The sequence below is a fragment of the Balaenoptera physalus genome, assembly GCF_965194825.1.
Source record: "Balaenoptera physalus genome assembly, chromosome: 15".
In the NCBI taxonomy this organism is placed as follows: domain Eukaryota; kingdom Metazoa; phylum Chordata; class Mammalia; order Artiodactyla; family Balaenopteridae; genus Balaenoptera; species Balaenoptera physalus.
In genome coordinates, this window is record NC_138894.1 from 77,320,527 (window position 1) to 77,339,956 (window position 19,430).

General features: G+C 52.3%; 1 protein-coding gene across 1 annotated transcript in view; it reads left to right on the plus strand.

Annotated features, from left to right (window-relative positions):
* Positions 1-734: 734 nt before the first annotated feature.
* Positions 735-19,430, plus strand: part of CIB4 (calcium and integrin binding family member 4) — a 47,545-nt gene continuing 28,849 nt past the window's right edge. Inside the window, exons 1-3 of the mRNA XM_082428036.1 lie at positions 735-803; positions 1,233-1,267; positions 7,848-7,944. Coding sequence (XP_082284162.1) covers positions 750-803; positions 1,233-1,267; positions 7,848-7,944 — 186 coding nt within the window. The 5' untranslated portion in view covers positions 735-749. The remainder of the gene's footprint in view (positions 804-1,232; positions 1,268-7,847; positions 7,945-19,430) is intronic.

Consider the following 19,430-nt stretch of genomic DNA (forward strand, 5'->3'; position numbering starts at 1 on the left):
CAGTCCCCACAGGAGACCAGAGGAAGAGGAGGGCGTGGCATGCGGGTATTGATTCCATATGCATTGGTCCAGGACTGGTAGCAGCTCTGTGGTTTCTAACCCGGATGCCATGCTATCCTGGGTGATTTCCACACTCCCTGACCTTGCCTTTGAAGAGTCCCTTTATTAGACTATCTTCATATTATCCTGATTTGACTGTGCCCTCTACTCCTTCAGGGACCTGACGGATGGGTAGAATGCCGTTTTCTGTGCTCTTTGGGCCACTTCTTGATGCCAAAGTCTATGCTTACTCATCTCTGTGTCCCACGCCTGGCATAGTGCTTGGGGCGTGGTTCTAATAGCTAATACTTGTCAAGCATTTATTATGTACAAGGTACTGTTACCTGTATTGACTCAAATAATCCTCACAGCAATCCCGTGATCATCATCCCCATTTTATAGATGAGGAAACTAAGACACAGAGAGGTTGGTTAACTTGCCCAAGATCACATGCCTTGTCAGCATGTGGCACATGCCAACAGTGTGACTCTCAAACCTGCTATTGGGCTGCCTTTCTGTTTGCTGTTTTGGGAGTGATGTCTGTTAGCCTCGGGAACCAAAAGAATCTGTTTCTTTGCCCACTCAGGAGCTCAGGTAGAATGGGCAGAAGGCGGAATGTAGGTCACCATGGCAACCGATCACTTGGTGCACAGCTGGTGAGCCTTTGGGGCTGAGGTTCCACTGCTGGCAGAGAAAAGGGTGGGGTTGGCATGGGGCAATGTTTGAGGTACCAGATGCACTGGGAGGACTTGGAAGAATACCAGGTGGGTAGATCAGGCAGGAGATTCTGGGCAGAGGTGGAAGCTTCCCGAAGCAGGTGGGAAAACTTGCAGTGGCCCTGGCCTTTGCTAAACCTACATCCATCTGACCCGGACCAGCCTTCCGAGGGCCCCTCCCCCATTTGTCTCTTGCTCCAGAGCCCAGGGTTTTAGCCTTGTCTCCGATCCTTTCTGCAGGTCTGTGCCAACGTGCTCCCTCCCAAGGCCATCAGAGATAAGGGAGGAGGGTGGGGTACCGTTACCTCCTCTGCACCACCCCAGGTATCCACTGCCGAGGGCTGGGAGCCTCCGTTCCCTGGCTGTGCAATGAGAGCACGAGCTTTTTCTCATCAACCCCTGAAGCTCCCCACTCCCCAGGGGCCCAGGGCAGGGCTGGACAGAGTGGGCAGGTCACCTCTCTGTAGTTTGTTGCAGGCCTTGACCTTCTTGACCAGAGATGAAATCCTGTGGTGAGTAGAGGGGGCCCCCTTTCCCTCCCCTTGAGCTGAAGTCTTGCCCTGGTACAGCCTCACTCTGGTCCCTGAGTATGGTCCCTGCTCAGAGCCGCAGAGTCCTGGAGACGAGGCTGGCAGTGGCCAGGCAGAGACGGACCCCAGCCCCGAGGGTCCAAGGTCATGATTCCCAGGGCCTGACTACAGTTGAGTGAAAAGTCAGGCCTTAGGTTGCTATGGGATCCAAGGCAAGGTTTCTTCATAGAATCACAGAGGTGGACAGGGCCTCCCTGCGATGATGAGCAAAAGGAGGAAAGGACTTAGGAAACAGGTCTGAAGCCCATTTGGCTGCATAATCCACTAGCTGGGTAAAGTTGATGCGCTGTTGAATCTCTCGTAGCCCTCCCTTCCCTCCCAAGCTTTGCTTCAGTGCCTCCCAGCACTGGGAGTGTGGGTGAGCAGTCCACAGCCCCTGTTGTCATGCAGGTGATGGCCAGTGGGGAAGGCTCCAGGCCAAGACAACCATCACGAGGATCCCTCATGGGACTGCGGAGGGAGTAGACGGCATGGAGATGTGTGAGCGCTCGGCCCGGGCCAAGAGCTCAACAAAAACTTGTTACAGGAATAAAGGAGCTCACTAAGGCATTGGGGGCGGGTGGGGTGAGGTTGGAGTGAGGAGACCATCCTTAGACCCACAGGGCCCTCTCGCCTCATTGTCTCAGCTTGGACTCACCTCCCCAGCATCAAGCCCAGCCTGGAGGCCACACTTCCCACTCGGGGTGCCAGGCGGGGCAATGATTCTGCCACAAGCATGAGACTCCCCAGGCACAGATGGGGGCTGAGAGATGGCGGGGGCACAGGGAGTGACAGAGACCAGGGACAGTCACGGGGTTACATCACTTTCACTTTAAAATGAATATTTGCTCACTTTTTGAAATATAGAAGAATATGACAAAACTCCAAATAACCAATATCCTACTACCTGTTCATCCCTTATTGATATTTCCTAAAAAGGAACACTTGAATAAAAATGAAATGAAAATTTAAAAGTAATATGTGAGCATGGCTAGAAAATTTAAGTAGCCTAGAAACTTCTAAGTGAAAAGTAAATGTCTCCCTCCCCTTCCCAGGCCTTCTCCCTGAAGATAGCCACTGTTCACAGTTACTTTCACATCGAAGCTTCCAGAAAAAATTTTCATAGATAGATCTACATAAGTATCCTTCAAAAATTTTATCCCATTCATACTGTAGCACTTGACCATTTACAGTGAAGCATCATACTGTCCTTGACCTTTTTTTTTTTTAAGTTTTTATTTTGGCTAGTTTTACATACAGCACATAGAGATCTGCCTCATTCTTTTTAATGGCTAAGGAACATTCTTCCCTATAAAAGATATATCATTTATTTTACTCCCCCCCCCCATAATGTACACTTAAGTTGTTTATGGGTTTTAGTTCTACCAAGAATGCTATAGTAAACAAATATTTATGTATGAAGAGCTTATCCAACAGGGCAGATTAAATCCATAGGAGAGATTTCTAGCTATAGAAATGCTGGGCAAAGGGTGGGTATGTTTAAAGTGTTGACAGGGATGACAGGATTGTCCTGTACCAATTTATTTTCTCACCACTTGAGCATGAGCATGCCTGCTCCTCTCTCCATCCAGAAAGTTCAAAGACTCTCACATGGTCTTCTCTGGATTGCTAGGGCTCCTCACATGTGCCTCATGCGCCTTGTCTCAGGGAGCTTCTGGAGCCTCCGTTAGAATTAATAAGTAAACTAAGTTCTCCATTAAAACTAGTAAGTAAACTAAAAAAAAAGGAAGACAAGGGAACCAGGAAACAGAGGATGTCAACACAATGGAATTACAAAGTTGACAGTGAAGAGAAGCCCATGATAATGGTGCATGCAGCAGGCCTGAAAAGCAATGAGTCCAGATTAGAATTAAAGAGTTAGGGGTTCCAAGAGTGGTGTCCCCAAGAAAACAAAATGAACCTGTAGGTGGTGTAATGTATATAACCATATTCAGAGGAACTTTACAGTTCTGCAGAAAGTTTGGGGATGAAATAATGATAGAAACACTGAAACCTAAACAAAAGGAAGACAAAGTGATTATTAACTCTGGGAAAAACAAAGAGTCTTGCAAGAAAGAAAAATGTAATCACGTTGCACTAGGGAACTCAGCTGTGAGCAATGTTTGAATAATACATACATAATATGTAATAATATATATAAATAAAAATAATATGTATATAATAATAACATAAACACTGAATTTTGATTCAGGCAAATCATCTTATATTGGGAGGTTAAGGGAAGGAGAAGTAGTATACAGGTAGAGATAAATTCTCTTTCTTTTGTTTAATAGTAAGAGGGCACAAAATAAAGTCTATAATGAAAAAAGATACCAATAAACGGCAGTATCAGCACTGTCTTTAGAAATACTATGCAAATATTAAGGAAAAACCAAGAGAAATAGCAAAATTTTTTTTTAAATGCTGCCTCTGGAGAACAGGGGTAAAGAGGTGGTATAGGATACTGGGTATTAGTGATATTGATTGTGAGCCTTATAGAGCTACTGGCTGTTTTAACCTATTTATCTGTCTTACTTTGGTAAACTAGACTGGTATATATAAGATGCTACAGTTTTTGTAAAATAAAGTGTTATACATACATGCACATGCACACACACACAGAGAATATCTTAGGAAGGGGACACACACGCACACGTGTGCGCACACGCGCTGATCTTAGGTCAGCTCCTTGGAGGGGACCTGGGCACTGACTACATTAGGGTTAGTGTGGATGCACTGTCTGTAACGTGAAGGGGCAGCTTTGATGTGGGTGCCCAGCAGCACTTGCCGTGGCTCAGGGAGCAGATGGTACGTGGTGCTCAGGGGAGAAAGTAGCCATCGTGGGCTGCCACGGCCAAGTTGAGCCGGACTAAGGTCTGATCACTTTTGAACAATTTTCCGACATCACCTCTTGTGATTTTCCTACAAATGTGACAAAGAAATGTGGCTTGGTTGACAGTACACTTGGATGGAGTTAGCCAGTTGAAAAAAAGTATCCAAGAGACTGATAAACAGAGGTAATCTTTGCAAGAGGGTGCCTCTGTCATTGTCTAAATGCTTTCCCACCTGTGACTTGCATAGGGCATAAAGGCCTGGTCACTGGATCTGCAGATGACGCATAACGGGAGGAGCAGACCACATGTGACAGCTTCTTCCCCGTCCAGGGCTGCCTTGGCTCAGCTCTCCAAGAAGGGGTCTGTCCACCCTAAATTTCTAGCCTGTGGGAATCTTCTTTCACATCCCGTTGGTCTCTGGAAAGAGCAGGGTCCCTTTCATCCTCAGCTTTCAGGTCAGCCTTCTATGACTTCTGGTTAAATTTGCTGCCCTAGAAACTCCTGCCTTCCAGATGTCTCTTTGGGCTCAGTGCACTGGCCCTCCTGGGCCCTCATCTTCAGCTGTGGCTCTAGACCCTGGGTCTGGGACCTAACTCAAAAAGGGCGCGTGTGGCTTCCTTTAGACCTCTGTGGCTGGGCCTGGGTCAGCCCAACTCAGTTTGAGCAATTTGGATTATGCGGTATCACTCAGGGATGGCTCCTGACACGATCTAGGGCTCGGGGTGGATCTGATGTGGGAGCCTGAAGCATTGCCCCTAGCTCCTGCTCAGGTTGACCTGGCCATAAGGCCCCTCTATCCTCTTAGCAACCTTGAGGTCCCCAAAATTTTCAGTCTCCAGGCCCTGTCCTGGCCGTTAGCTCCTGGTCCTCCTGGAGCACCAGAAGGTCAGCAGGCAGAGTGGTTACACACTTGCTTCCTGGAAGCCAAAGGCTGGAGTTCGAGGCTCAGCTTTGCCATTTACTTGCTGTGTGATCTTGAGTGAGTTTCTTACCCTCAGTGAGCCTCAGTTTCCACACTTACAAAAAGTATCATATGTATCAATCTCACATGATTGTTATTAGGACAATTAGTTGATCAAATCTGTGTCAGGAGTTAGAGCAGTGCCTGGCACAGGGATCAGTGCTGAGACTGTGGTAGCTGTTATTTTCATGGTATGATCACTTCCTTTTTGCAAATGAGGAAACTGGCTCAGAGAAATGAAGTGATTTGCCCAAAGTAACACAGCTTGGAAGTAGCAGATCATAGGACTAAAAGCCACATTTTTCAAGCTAAAGATAGGGCCATTGATAAAATACCTGCAGGCCATACCATGGGGCAAAGAACAATTGACCCCATGGGATGGGAGTGAAGCCCAGGTCGGGGAGCCTAGGCTGGGTGGAAGGTGTGGAATTAGAGGCTTTCACTGGAGCCGGGTTCTCAGTCCTGCCTGTATAATACAAACACAGAAGCATGTAGAACCTATAGGTGCCTGGGCCCCACGCTAGCCTTGAATGAGAATCTCTAGAGCTGAGTACGGATACTTTCACAAGCTCCTCACATGATTCTAATGTGGGACCCAGTAGAAAAAGGCTAAATTGGAGGGCCTCAGAGGCAAGGATTTGGACAGGATGCCAGAGAGGGGTCCAGAATGCCTGAACTGGAGGATGGAGGGGGGTGACTGAGACTCATTGTACAGAGGGCAAACGGAGGCCCAGAGGGGACATGGCAGGTCCAAGTCCCACAGAGCGAGAGCAGCCTCCGAGCCCGCAGACAGCCCCTCCCCTTGTCTGGCTAGGTGTGGCAGGGAGATGCAGCTTGGGCTGCTTGCTGGCAGGCGGGATGTGTGAGTTTTTCGAATGGCTTTGACTTTTGAGTCTATTAGTGATGAATTCAGAGCTCCATTTAGCGCTAGCTGATCCATATTTGGAGGAGCAGAGCATTTTGTGGCAGCCGAGACACAGCCGCGATTCATCTGCGGGCAGCCCACCCACTCGGCAACCTGGGAAGGCATGAAGTCCGGGCAGGGCCCTCTCACAGCACCCCCTAACCCAGAAGGCTCTTCAGGGTGGGGGGTTGGGCCTGAGAGTCTTTCACCTGGGTGGGAGGTGGACCCTCTAGAGGTGGGCAGTACAGCCCAAAGAGCCTGGCTTAGGGTTCAGACCCCGCTCTACCTCTTCCAAGCTGCATGACCTTGGGCAGACCCCTTCAACTCTCCGAGCCCCGGTTTACCCATCCGTGGAAACGATCACCCCTATACGTCTCACGCAGGGTCGCTGGGAAGAGTCAGTGAGCTAATGTGCTTGAATGCACTCAGCACACAGAGCTTGGGAGACAGGAAGCGGGGTGGTAACGGCAGTGGAGGTTCCTTCTTTTCCCCCTGCAGTCCTTCTGAGACCTCCCTCTCTGGGCTCCTGGGGAAGGAGCTTTGGCGTCTGCAGCTCTGGCTTCACGCTTACCCCTGTGTGACCTTAGACAAGGCAAGTTAGGTTACCTCCTTGAGCCTCAGTTTCCTCGTTTGTAAAAGTGAGGTAATGGTCCCTACCTTTCAAGATTGTTCTGCAGGTTCCACGAAGAATGTCCATGCGAGCTGGCAGCGTGCAGCAGTCACTCCCAGTGGGGGACCAGGGTGGGGGACGGCGGGAGTAGCTCACCCTGGGCAACGGCCATACAGGTGCCCGGCCTCAGAGAAGTCTTAAAAATTAATAAAATGTCCTGAAAGTCAGTCTGCTTTTTATCACCCCACAACAGCAATTCTAACAATGACAGTGATCAAATGCTCCTTTGGACTGGAGCAGGCCACTGCCAGCGCGCCTTCCCCTTGTGGCCACTGGACCCTTCAGGTGCGATGGCTTTCCTCTCCTCCTTGCTGTCCTTCAGTGTCCCTCCTCCCACCCATACTTTCCTGGAGACTGTCTCTCCTCCCCCATTTCACACCCCACTTCTTGGCTCCCTCCCCAACTTGTCGGTGTAAAGTCTCTGGCGACAGTTGGGGCCCCGCACAAGGCTGACAGAGTTCATTCTCCAGAATGTGGACCGGGAGGGCCACAGGATAAGGGCTTCCTCTCCTGGCCTGGTGCAGAGTTCTCTCCTGCCTGCTTCCTCTTAGTGCTCACACAGCCACTTCCCCCTCTACCTGCCTGTGCCTTGTAAACACAATCCCTCGGAGCGGTGAGGAGGCCTGCAGACAGACATTGATTATTGGATCGATGGGGACAGTTGTTCAGTCCCACAGTCTGCAATCAGCTCGCTGGCCTCGGGTGGCTGTGTGCTTTGCTGGCTGCAGGCAGCTGGGTTCTAATCCTGACTCGGCCACACCCACCGAGCGACCTCTTTTCTCTGAGCTGAGTTGAGGGTGGGGCTGGACAGATGGCCTGGGGTGGCACGCTGGCGTCCCCAAGGCCCTGCTGGTTTCTCCATCGTAAATGAGGGACTGGAGCGAGAGAGGACAGAAGTCCCTTCCGGTGCACTTGTAGATTGTGTTCAGGCTACAGAGCACATTCACATACCTTTCCTCCAGCCTGGCGTATCTTTGCATCCACCACGGTGCGCTGGGCACACTGGAGCACAAGGGATGTTTCTGGAAGGGTGGAATGATCTATAACTGCTTTCTCTGTGTCAGTTAATTCTGAGTCCCCTTCCTCCAAAGAGAGCCCGCAGGAGAGGGGGCCTGCTGGTCCCCACACCCAGCCCACCACGCCTCTCTTCTTAGCGTCCACGGCTCCTTCCTGAAGCTCTGTCCCCCCGGGAAGTACTGCAAGGAGGCCACCTTGACCATGGACCAGGTCAGCTCCCTGCCGGCTCTGAGGGTGAGTCCAGGGGGTGGGGTGGAGGGGGTGGGGGCGGCCTCACCGGGATCTGCTGAGGCGCGGAAAGCGCTGGTCTCAGTGTCCTCACCTGTGAAATGGGTGGAGTGGTGGGGCGGCTCGGATTCCATGTGCTCCCTGAGGCCCTGTGCACTCCAACAGGCTGTGCTTTGCACGAGCTGCCAGTCTTTTAGGGACCGTCCTTGAGCTTTTGTCCCTGTTGTGAAAAGACCCTGCCCTTCCCCCAGGGTCCCTGGAAGAGCCCAGAGGTGCACGATAAAAGGGCTCCCCAATCACTCCTGAGATTTTAATTAAACTTTGTGCAAAGCATAGAGAGGCAATGCCAGGTTAACAAATCACAGCAGTGTCAGGCTTCCCGATTTTTCATTCGGATCTTGGCAGAATAATGGTTTGAAGGTGTCATTGTGCAATGAGAGTCCATCTTCATTTCTGTCTGGAACAAGACAGGCTCAGAGAGCTGTGGGCGCCTCTTTAAAGAGGGCCAGGGGTGGGGTGGCAGGAGGGGTTCTGAGGGAGAGACGGTGGGGGGCAGAGGCAGCCCCTCCGAAGTGACAGACCTGTTCTAGGGCAGAGACCGAGAAGGAACACAGAGCCCGGGACTTGCAATAGAGGCTGGAATTGAGAAGACAAGGGAACCAGAAGGGGCGTGGGATCGAGGGTAGCTGGGAGCTCAGAAAGGTGACATCATTGGAGAATGTGTCCGTCCCAGATACAAGATGGGGAGCCTGTCCTCCGGGGACACCCTCCTCACACACACAGCCCTGCACACCCCCGCACCCGCAAACACTCAGACACAAGGTGGGGGACTTCTCCCAGACCTAGACTCTCCACTCAGGGAGCCAGGCTGAGGGGCAGCCCAAAGGCAAGGCTGAATGGGGAGCTTCTGCCCTCCCCTCCCTGGACGGGCGGTGGTGTCACTGTTCAGTCCCAGAATATCTGAAGGCTAAGCTTGGAAAGAAACTTAGAAACCACCGGTCTAGTCACTTTCCAATGTTCTCCGCTCCGGTTTTATCCATCGGAAAACTGAGTCCCCAAGAGGGAGACAGCTCACCCAGGGCCACATGACACGGCAGAGCCTGGAAGTCAGGCAGGACTCTGACCCCTCGGCCGGGCCTGCACTTCTAATCAGGGCTTGGCTCGGTGCTGACACGTGTCTGGGGCTGCCAGGCGCCCTGGGGAGCAGCTGGCAAAGACCCGCCCTAGAGGGCTGGCACGGAGGGTGCTGCGTGACCAGCGGCCCCAGCACTCTGATGGACCCAGCGCACCCTAGTCACGCCTGGGGGCTCTGATCTGAGCCCCAGAGGAGAAAGCACTGGACTAGGTCAGAGGGCTGGGTCTGGGCACAGCTCCATCACACTCCACGGATGACACATCTCCCCTCGAAGTTTAATCTCCGGTCTGTAGAACAATATGCACACCCTGTGCTGTGCAACAGACCTTGCAGGGACGAGCCGTGGTCCTCTGCACCCTCCATTTCGCTCCCCATCCTCTCCCTTTTCTTCCACCTGGGGTCTGGGGTGGGGCCGCCAAGGCTGGAGAAGAATGGAGGAGGGGCAGATGGGCAGGAGCACTTGGGCAACAACCTGGGGTGGTCTGGGGTCTGCTTGGCCGCGGGCTCATCATTTGGCAGACAAGGGCTGGGGGCCGATGCAGCAGAAATGTCAGGCTGCTGTAAAGTGCTGTGATGTGTGAGGGTCTGTGGGCGGACCACCGCCCCAGGGCAAGGCCACAACATGCGTCATCTCTGGAGCCCTAGAGCCCCAGGAGCTCGTTCACTGGACAGTGGCTGGGGACTGAGATGGGGTCTTAGGATGAGATTAATTTTACATTTCTTATTTCATCCTTCTAAACGGTCATTATTTTATTCTATCCTACAAATAAAAACCACATCATTGCAGAAAAACTGGAAAACACAGACAGAAAAGCAAAAATATGGTAAAAATCGTCAGGTAGCCTACTCAAGGTATGACCGTCATGATCATCTTGCCTTATTTCTTTCCACACTTTTTTTTTAATGTGGATATAGAAGTGTTTATTGGGATCACACTGACTTTTTTGCTTGTTGCTTTTTTTTTTTTCTTCCCCATTTTGGTTTCTTTGTTGCTTTTCCAACTGGTTCTGAACAACCAGTACCGTCTCATGAACTGAGGACACTGAGCCTTTGCCACATGTAGAGAACTAGGGGACAGGGCACAGGGCCAGGACCAGAAGAGCTGGCTTTGAACTCACTTGCTAGGCAAGTGATCGCAAGCAAGTCACTTCACAAAAGGAATGACTGAGGGTGAGGGGGATGCAAATAGACCCCAGCAAAAGACTAGGAGGGAGGGGTGCAGCGTGGAGCTGTTTTCCTGCAGGTGAAAGGCCTGGCTCTAGGTGCTCCCAGGCATAGACATGGATCCAAGGACGTAGGTTTCTCCACAGTAGAAGGAAGCACTTTGTAATCATCAGAGCTGCATGCAGAGGGAATGAGCTCCCTGTCCCTGATGGGCACCAAGCGGGGGGCTGGCCAAGCATTCAGCTGGGGTGTTCTAGCACACACCTAGGTATCAGAGGAGACTGGACTGCGTGCACTGCTGCCCTCCTCACCCTCCGAGTCTGAGGTTCTGATTCTGGCCCGGAGCTTGGTCTTACTCTCCTTTGTGTCATCTACCACATTGTGTCCCAGACTTTGGACTTCATAGTCCAGTAAATTCCGCACCCCCCCCCCAACTCAAAAAATTATTATTTTGAGGAAGGACTAGCTAGAAATGCCAACTTTCCAATTTTGCCAAGTAAGGACTTAAAACATGTCTCCACAATCATCATTGCATTTTTAAAAGATGTTCATTTTAGAGCAAAAATGTAAGAAAGATCTAATCCCAGAAGCAATAACAGTTCTTTCCACACACATCCCTTTTTGTTCCTATTTTTCTCCCTCTGTTACTGGTTGTCAGGAACTTTGTCCCTGATCATGCCTGGTCCTCAGACTAGCATTTGGGGATTTAGATCCAGGACTCAAGTTTCCCTCTGTGCCTTTCCTATCTTGGTCGAAGCAGAAAGCTGACTTCCCAAAAGGAGCAAGGAGAGGGTTGATGGGAGGTGGGGCCCCAAGTGTCCCCGTGTCCTCTGCGGCCCCAAGGACGGGAGCTGGGTGACTCACCCTGCCCAGAACACATCTCTGGAAAAGCATTGAGAACGGGGCCCCAGGGAGCTCTGGGTACTGGTATTACTTGGCTCAGGGTCCTGAGTGATCTGGGAAGAAAGCTCTGTTTTCTTAACTTGGATTCACTCGTGGAAAAAGTAGGTTGGTTAATATTGGGAAGGGTCTGTCTGTCAGCGGAGGGCAAGGCAAGAGCGGCCTGGGCAGCAGAGGCTAGCGGGAAAGCCTGACCACAGGAAGGCCCTGCTGGGCCAGGATGCACTGCCCCTTTTTACCCAGAAGTTTCTGTTTTCTTTTTGTCTGCCGCTCTGTTTGGTGTATTTAGAAGTGAATTAGCTCAGTGTTTCTGTTCTTGTAAATAATGATCTTGCTTTCTGTAAACACGGATGAGGAGTCGCATGGTGTGACCCGCCTGGGTTTCTAGTTTCTGGGACCAGGACAGGCAGCAGCAAGACCTGGGGGGAAGATACTGGGGTCTCACAGGGGGTCTGGTGGAAGCTCCCACACTGAACGGGGCCACCGCGCACCTCCGGCCTCTTCCCACCTCCCTTTCTGGGGTTCCTTCAGGCAGATGGTCTGTGCACAGCCTGGTGCCTACTACGTTTTATCCCAGCATCAACTCTGTAAAAGCACTGAGAGGTTTGGGAACCTGTCCGAGGTGTCAGGAGACGTTCCAGGTATGGCTCCTAAGGTTTCAGCTCCAGCTTGGTTTCCATCTATCCCCAGTTTTTCTGAGCCTCTCGGAGGCCTGCTTATAGGCTGCTTAGAATAGCTTGCAATAAACTCACTCCCATCTCTTCTCGCGTATATTTCATCTTCCTCCCTTTGCTCTTTCTCCTGGGAGCTTTCCTCAACTTTATCTTCATGTCCAATTTAGTTTTTCACTTCTGCCATCATGATTTTCGTTTCCAAGGGCTCATTTTTATTCTCTGTTTATTTCTCTTTCTTTTAATAGTATGCTCTCATTTTTACTGGATGTAATGTCTTCTCTGATTTGTAATCCAAGGTGCTTTTTTCCACTAGCTTGTTTGGGTCACCATCTTTCATGTCAGAAGCCTTCCTTGGGTACTTGGTAACTGTCTGCTCGTAATTAAGAGTGGGAAGTGGTTGCTAAAAAGCTGTTTCAGAGTTCCAGTCTGTAGGTGGGGTTCATCGACTGGGAACCCCCCTGAAGGATGAGCTGAAGGGGCCATTTCTTATTAATTAATTTATTTATTTTTGGCTGTGTTGGGTCTTCGTTTCTGTGCGAGGGCTTTCTCTAGTTGCGGCGAGCGGGGACCACTCTTCATCGCGGTGCACGGGCCTCTCACCATCGTGGCCTCTCTTGTTGCAGAGCACAGGCTCCAGACGCGCAGGCTCAGTAGCTGTGGCACACGGGCTTAGTTGCTCCGCGGCATGTGGGATCCTCCCAGACCAGGGCTCGAACCCGTGTCCCCTGCATTGGCAGGCAGATTCTCAACAACTGCACCACCAGGGAAGCCCTGAAGGCGCCATTTCTTGAGGACCGTCAAGAACAGGAGTAAAGCTCTGGCTGTCAGGACCCTGGAGCTCAGCTGGGGGAAGAGTCACTGGGTAATTGCTACGATTCCCTTGTGTCCTCTCTGTTTCTGTGGGTCATGCCTCTAAAGACTGCTTTACTGTAATTTTAGTGGGTGTCGGAAGGGAATGAAAATAGATGCAAGGTTTCAACCTGCTATCTTTATCCAGGATTGACAACTGCATTCCTGATGTTCAGTAATACGTTTCAAAAATGTTTCCAGAACACCCACTCCTCATTGTTGCTGTCTCAGAATCTTCCACACAGACAGCGGCTGCCCCCAGACTTTTCTCCTGGAGAGCTCTCCACGTCCAACCTCCCAGATGCTCCGCTTGGCTGGTATCTTCAGAGCCTTGCTCCCCGCTCTCCCCTCCCGTCCCCACACCGCCCTCCAGCCCAGCCAGGCTGCTCGGGGAGCCCCCTCCCTCCCCACGGACCCCTGGGAAAGGTCACTCTTTGTCCTGTTGATTATCAGAGGGCAATTCCCACAGAGAAGAGACATTTTTTGGAGTCCGATGAATAGGGCTTCCCACACCCGGTCCTTATCCATTCACCCCCAGAAGTAGTTATTAGGCATTTACTATATGTTGTATACGGAGTGAGGTCTTGGGGGCTTAGAAGACCTTTTCTCAGGAAATTCAGGGTTAAGAACAAACAGGAGAATCACAAACCTTGGGGGCTTTGCAGAGCTCAGATTTTCGACTCCAGTGCCCAATGCTGGGGCCCAGAGAGGCTCACAAAGGCTACACGGAGGGGCACAGTCCCTCCCAGAGAGACACCTTGGTCATGCTGTTGGCGTCCCCTCCCAACTTCTTAGGATGCTGAGCAGCTTCTGGGGCAGTCAGGCAAGTCTGGGCACAGCACCCCTCCCCAGGGGCCGGGGAAGGACCTCCCTAGTACTGTCCTGTGGCTGGGCCAGGGTCAGGGCTCGGCACTTGGGCGCTGCACTCAACTCTCCCGGCAGCCCTCGGCTGGCTGAGTTATTATCTGCATTGACAGCTGGGGAAGCAGAGGGTCAAAGGGGGTAAGCAATTTGTCCAGTGAAAACTCTGTTATTATAAATGACCATCCTGCTTTGTCTGGCGGAGTCCCTGGCTGGAAGGGGTCCGAAAGGCCTTTGGGTTCTCTTCTTCCATGGGTGATGGCACACCCGGGAAGAATTTGAATCCACCTGTCCATCTGAGAAGAGGTTGGGGTGGAGGGATGGCAGTGACTGACTCTGCGGGTCTTCCTAGTGCATTTTTGGATCAGCTTTGTCAGAGCCTTTTCACGGCCGCCTTGACAGATGAAAAATCTAAGGCCCACAGATGGGACATGACTGTCCAAGGTCAAGGGCCCATCAGAGCCTGAGCCAAGGTTGGAACCCACGCCTCCCGCTCCAGCCAGGCTATTTCCACGCTCCACGTTCTGAACTCCCACCACATCCTCGGGAAGCTCCGACTGAGGTTTGATCCCTGATGAGGAGCTGGCCTGCCTGCCCCTAACATTCACCTCTTGGCTCCCATGAGCTCGGGGCTGTCCTCTGAGTGCACCACATTCAGCCAGAGAGCAGAGAACTGGGCAAGGAGGGAAGGCAGCAGGCCAGGAGCGGGTGGGGCTGTCTTGCTCACCCACGGCCCAAGCCAGGACAGCTGGACCCAGTGATAATCCTCATGCTGTATTTAGGCCACTGCCCTGAACCCCTCCCTCCCCCTTAGATATTCTCCCGGGCTTGTTGAAAAAACAAAGAAGCAGATTGGATGGTTATAGCAATTCTGCTTTCCAGCCCCAAATGTCCACTGCCATTAGTCGAGTGCCTCTTGGTTACAAGTCCTGTTCATACTCTGCCTTGTTTGCTTCTCACCACGTCTGTGAAGCACAGCGTACCTCCCTACTCTGCAGGCGAGGAAGCCGAGTCTAAGTTAAAAGCTCTATCCACAGCCCCACAATTGGAAAAATGCATTTGCATCCAAGACCTGTTTGTTCTCCATACTTCTTCATCTACTAGGGAGGATGAAATCAAGGTTTCCAAGCAGGAAACATGTGTGGGTGTGTGTATGTACGTCTACATGTGTGTACATGTAGCAGGGGGAGGAAGGAGAATGGGAAGGAGCTGGCGGCCTGGACAGTTGGTGATTGAGGGGGAATGGCTTTCCCACCTCTGGCTGGGTCACCCACCGAGCCCACCCTTGGGTGGCAGATGACACGTGTATCTCGTGTACTAGGGAGGCTTGCACTTAGGTCCAGCTCGTTTCGGGAGGGCCCCTCCCAGAGCCCAGCCTCTCAGGCTCCTGAGACAGGCCTGGGAATTGTCGGATTCCCTAGTCCCCAAGCCAGGCCCCACCCCTAGTGCCCGGACTCCCGCGTGAACAAATGTTCCACTGAGAAAGGAGAGAGAACAAAGGGCCGGGCCTGGCCTGCCAAGCACCCCAGCCCAGCCTCCCAGGCTCCCACCCCAGGGCCTCTGCCTCACAGGGCCTGAGGTCACTCTGAGCCTTTCATCTCATCGGAGAGAAGCCCTCTGGCTCTCCCAGCCCTCCCTCCCGAGATAAATACTGGGGGTGACCTGGGGCCTCCCCACATGGAGCTGGCAACTGCAGCTCTCGCTCACCCAGGGCTGTAGGCAGGGCCACCTCTGTCCATTCAGCAGAGTTCAGACCGCAGCCTCCCTGCCCCACCCCTGCCATCCCAGCCTGCCCTGAAATCTGTGCTGTGGCATCGCACACACGTCACCTCATTTCATCCTCGGAGCTATCCTCACTTACAGCCGGCCAGCAGAGGATCAAAGGGGTCACACAGTTGATGAAAGGCAGCGGAGTCTCAACCTCCAGCACTCACTAACCCTCCCCCCGCCCCCCGGGGAGGGAGGGTCCTAATTCCCTGAGGCGGAGTCAGAGCTGGGGGGGCAATCTGGCAGCTGGCTCACGCCCCGCGTTTTCAAGCATCATTAGATCTTTTTCTGACAACTTCATCAGTTAGCAGGGCTCAGAATTGGCAAAAATCCTTATTTAGACATTCAGCCAAAGAATTAAGAAGTGGTTCGTTTCAGAAAAAGCCCAGTGATGTGGGACGCAGTCTCTGCTCTGGCCTGAGCAGCCAGCGGCAGACCGATGGGATCTGGCCTCCAGCCTTGGCTGCAGCACAGACACCAGCAGCCTTGGGCGCGTCACTGCTCTTCTCAGGGCCTCAGTTTCCTCACCTTCCAAATGGATGCGTAATGCCTCCCACACAGGTAGTTAGGAAAGCCTGGACGGTAGGGGAGAGCTCTGCGCTCTGGTTTTAGCTTTTCCCTCCTCTGGTTGACTGGCCGTGGGCCAACTCCCTCCTTCTTGGCCTCAACTTTCTATCTAGACTCCAGGGCAAGTCACAGGAGTGCCCCTAAGCTGGGGACGATGGGGCTGGAGGGAGCCTGTGGGATGGCCAAGGGCAGCCCTTCCCCCGGTGCACCCCAGTGGATGATTCTGTACTTGCAGAGGCCTCTGGCTGGTACCTCTAGAAGGTGGCAATGTGTAGCCCTCCCCCTGCTCGCCTGGGTGCAATTTGCTCGACCCATGTTTCACATTGTAGCAGGGGGCAAGGGGCCGGGAGCAGAACTGGAGAGCGGTTTGATGCTCATTTGTACAGAGCCTGACCATTCCCTTACCGCCTCACATGTCGCATCTTATTGGACCCTGTCGCTGACCCTGGGCGGTAGCTATGGTGACTGTCTGCTGTTCGAAGCAGAATCAAACCAGGACCGTTGACCTCAAGTCCTACTCGCTTTGCTTCTTATCACATCTCTTACTTCTGAGAGGTATTTCTCATCCAGCCACACCCACCCAGGCCTTTAATTCGTTCTGTCAATGATCCATGTTTCTCTCAAATTTCAAACCTCCTAAGAGCACTGGCGAGGCAGTTGCCCCGTGGAGGGAGAGTGAACTCCAGAACCAGGCGGGCCTGAGTCTGAATGCTTCAGGGCGAGTCACTCAACCCCTCAGAGCCTCGACTTCCTAACCTTTGAGACGGGAAGGACGAGCCCCCTTTTAGGGCATCGGGATCCAGTGAGACACGTGCCCTGGCCCTCTCCAGGTACACACACCGTCTCATTGCTCTCCCCACGAGCGCTACCTGGGAGTCAAGACGAGGTTGACCAGCGCGTTGTTGGAGGAGAAAGCAGAGGTTGTGGCAGGTGGAGGGCCTGTCGGTGGCAGAGCCAGCAGTGGCCGGGCAGGGACCAGGTGACCCGAGTGCACCGACCGGCTCCGCTGGGCTCTGCCCACTGGGAAAGGTGTTCACGTGGCCGAGGTGAGAAGTGAACCCGGGCTTCCTTCCAGAGGTGGTGCCTCCTCCCTCCCCACAGCAGGTGACACTGACGGGATCATTCTGAAAGTAGAGCTCACACCCGAATTCCCCAGTGGCCCAGAGGGAACAGGCTGCAGTGGGCTTGGGGACATGCTTGCCCAGCACCTTGGTCCCAGTCCTGCGCTCTCAGAGCACAAGATAAACAAACCCCATCTCAGCTTTTCAAGAGTCCTGGTCCCCAGGGCCCTTCTCAGCCTGCTGGCTTGAGGCTTTATTCCACTCATGTCTTTTCTGATAACTTCATTTGTGGCCCCAGAGACCTCAGGCTTGTTTAAAAATAGAAAAATAAACAACATTGTTCCTGAAGTGCCCCCTCCCCGATTCGGGCCTCCTAATGAGGTGCTGGTTGGGCTGGCTGGGGCTCTGTTCCCAGGATTTTCAACCCCCTGCAGGCCTTGGGCCCCTGCTGCCTCTGCTTCCCAGCAGCACGGGTGTGGGGGAGGGCTGGTGCTGCCTGCCCGGAGCTCTAGGCCAGCACGGCTCCGCACAGCTGGACCCACTCACCCAGGCAGAAGGCCAGGCCGGGCCCCTTGCAGGCCCAGCCACAGAAGGCCCTGCGAGGGAGCTTCCCCTCTTCTTAGCCCTGGCCTCAGCCCCTAACAGAACACAGGTCCCTTCTGTGTGCTGGGCACCGGATGAGGCCCCCAGGATGCAGCCCCTCAAGTTTCCCAGGCACATCAGGCTTGTTGTTCAAAGTCCTGGACTGGAGTTTGCATTTTGTGTGTGACCTCAGTTTTCCCCACGTGAAAAATGGACCTAATGACAGCAGCCCTGCCTACTTCGGAGGGTTTGTATGCAGCCTGCGTGAGAAGATGGCTGTGAAAATGCTAAAATGCAACAGGCAGGTGGATGGGATTTCAGGCAGCTTCCGAGAGGAATAGCACCTGGAGGCAGGGAGCGTCTGTGCCCCTCTGAGTGGTGGGACTCCTCTGAGTCTTTTCTTCCTTTAATTTTTAATTAAAGTAGAGTTGATTTACAATGTTGTGTTAGTTTCTGCTGTACAGCAAAGTGATTCAGTTATACATATATATGTGTGTATATTATATATATATTCTCGTTCATATTTTTTTCCATTATGGTGTATTACAGGATAGTGAATATAGTTCCCTCTGCAATATAGGAGGACCTTGTTGTTTATCCATCCTATATATACTAGTTTGCATCTGCTAACCCCAAACTCCCAGTCCCTTCCTCCCCAACCCCCACCCCTTGGCAATCACAGGTTGGTTCTCTATGTCTGTGAGTCTGTTTCTGTTTCACAGATATGTTCATTTGTCTTGAATTTTAGATCCCACATATAAGTGATACCATATGGTATTTGTCTTTCTCTTTCTGACTTAACTTCATTTAGCATGATAATCTCTAGGTCCATCTGTGTTGCTGCAAATGGCTTTAATCCATTCTTTTTTATGGCTGAGTAGTATTCCTTTATATATATATATCTATATATATACCCCACATCTTCTCTATGCATTCATCTGTCAATATTTAGGTTGCTTCCATGTCTTGGCTATTGTCAAGTGGGATTGCTGAGTGGCATTGCTGGATCATATGGTAGTTCTGTTTTTAGTTTTTTGAGGAACCTCCGTACTGTTCTCCATAGTGGCTGCACCACTTTACATTCCCACCAACAGTGCAAGAGGGTTCCACATGGGGAGTCTTTAAACACGAGCATCAACCTCACACCAGGGTTTAGATGGACGGGAGCAGTGTCCCTGGATAGCTACCAGGCTGGTGGAGGGACCCAAAGCCACACCACTGGGAAGGTGGCTAAGAAATGAGGGTGTTTCCCTTGAAGAAAGACTCGGGAGGACGTGACCCTCTTTACGAATTTGCTGGAGGGTGAAGGAGGAATTAGATGGGCTCCGAGCGTAACCGTAAGGTGAGAGGGAAAAGTGACCCTGGGGCTAAAATTCCTAAACAGATCGCACTCTTGGAAACAAAACTAGGCTCATTCAGGATGGAGCAAGCTCGCTTTCCCCGGAGGCCTCCCAGCTGAGCTCCTGGGATGAAGTGCAGGGGCACCAGGCTTCAGCTGTGGGTGGGCTGCTTGCCCAGGAAGTTGAAGCAGAGACAGTCAGTGTCCTTCCATCGGCTGAAAGTCTCTGCATCCTGAGCCCCGGCCAGGCTCTGTGAGAGGAGTCACCCACCTCCCTCTTTCCCCCTGAGGCCAAATGCCAGAGGAAGTGATCCCAGCAGGCTGACCCAATGCTGAGGGGAACTGAAGCAGATGCCGTGACCCAGAGGCCACTGCTCAGGCAGCAGAAAAGGAGAACATCAGAAACTGGTTCTCTTCGGAGATGGCTGGAGGCAACAACTTCATCCTGCCCCCTGGCTGCTCTGGATCCAGAGCCTCTCCCTTGTCCCGCCCCATGAGTACCCCCAGGACTCAAGCAGCCCCCCTCCAGGAGGGTGGTCAGCTGGCGGGGCAGCTCTGGGTCAGGGCCCGGTTCCTGCTCTGCACAAGCGGTG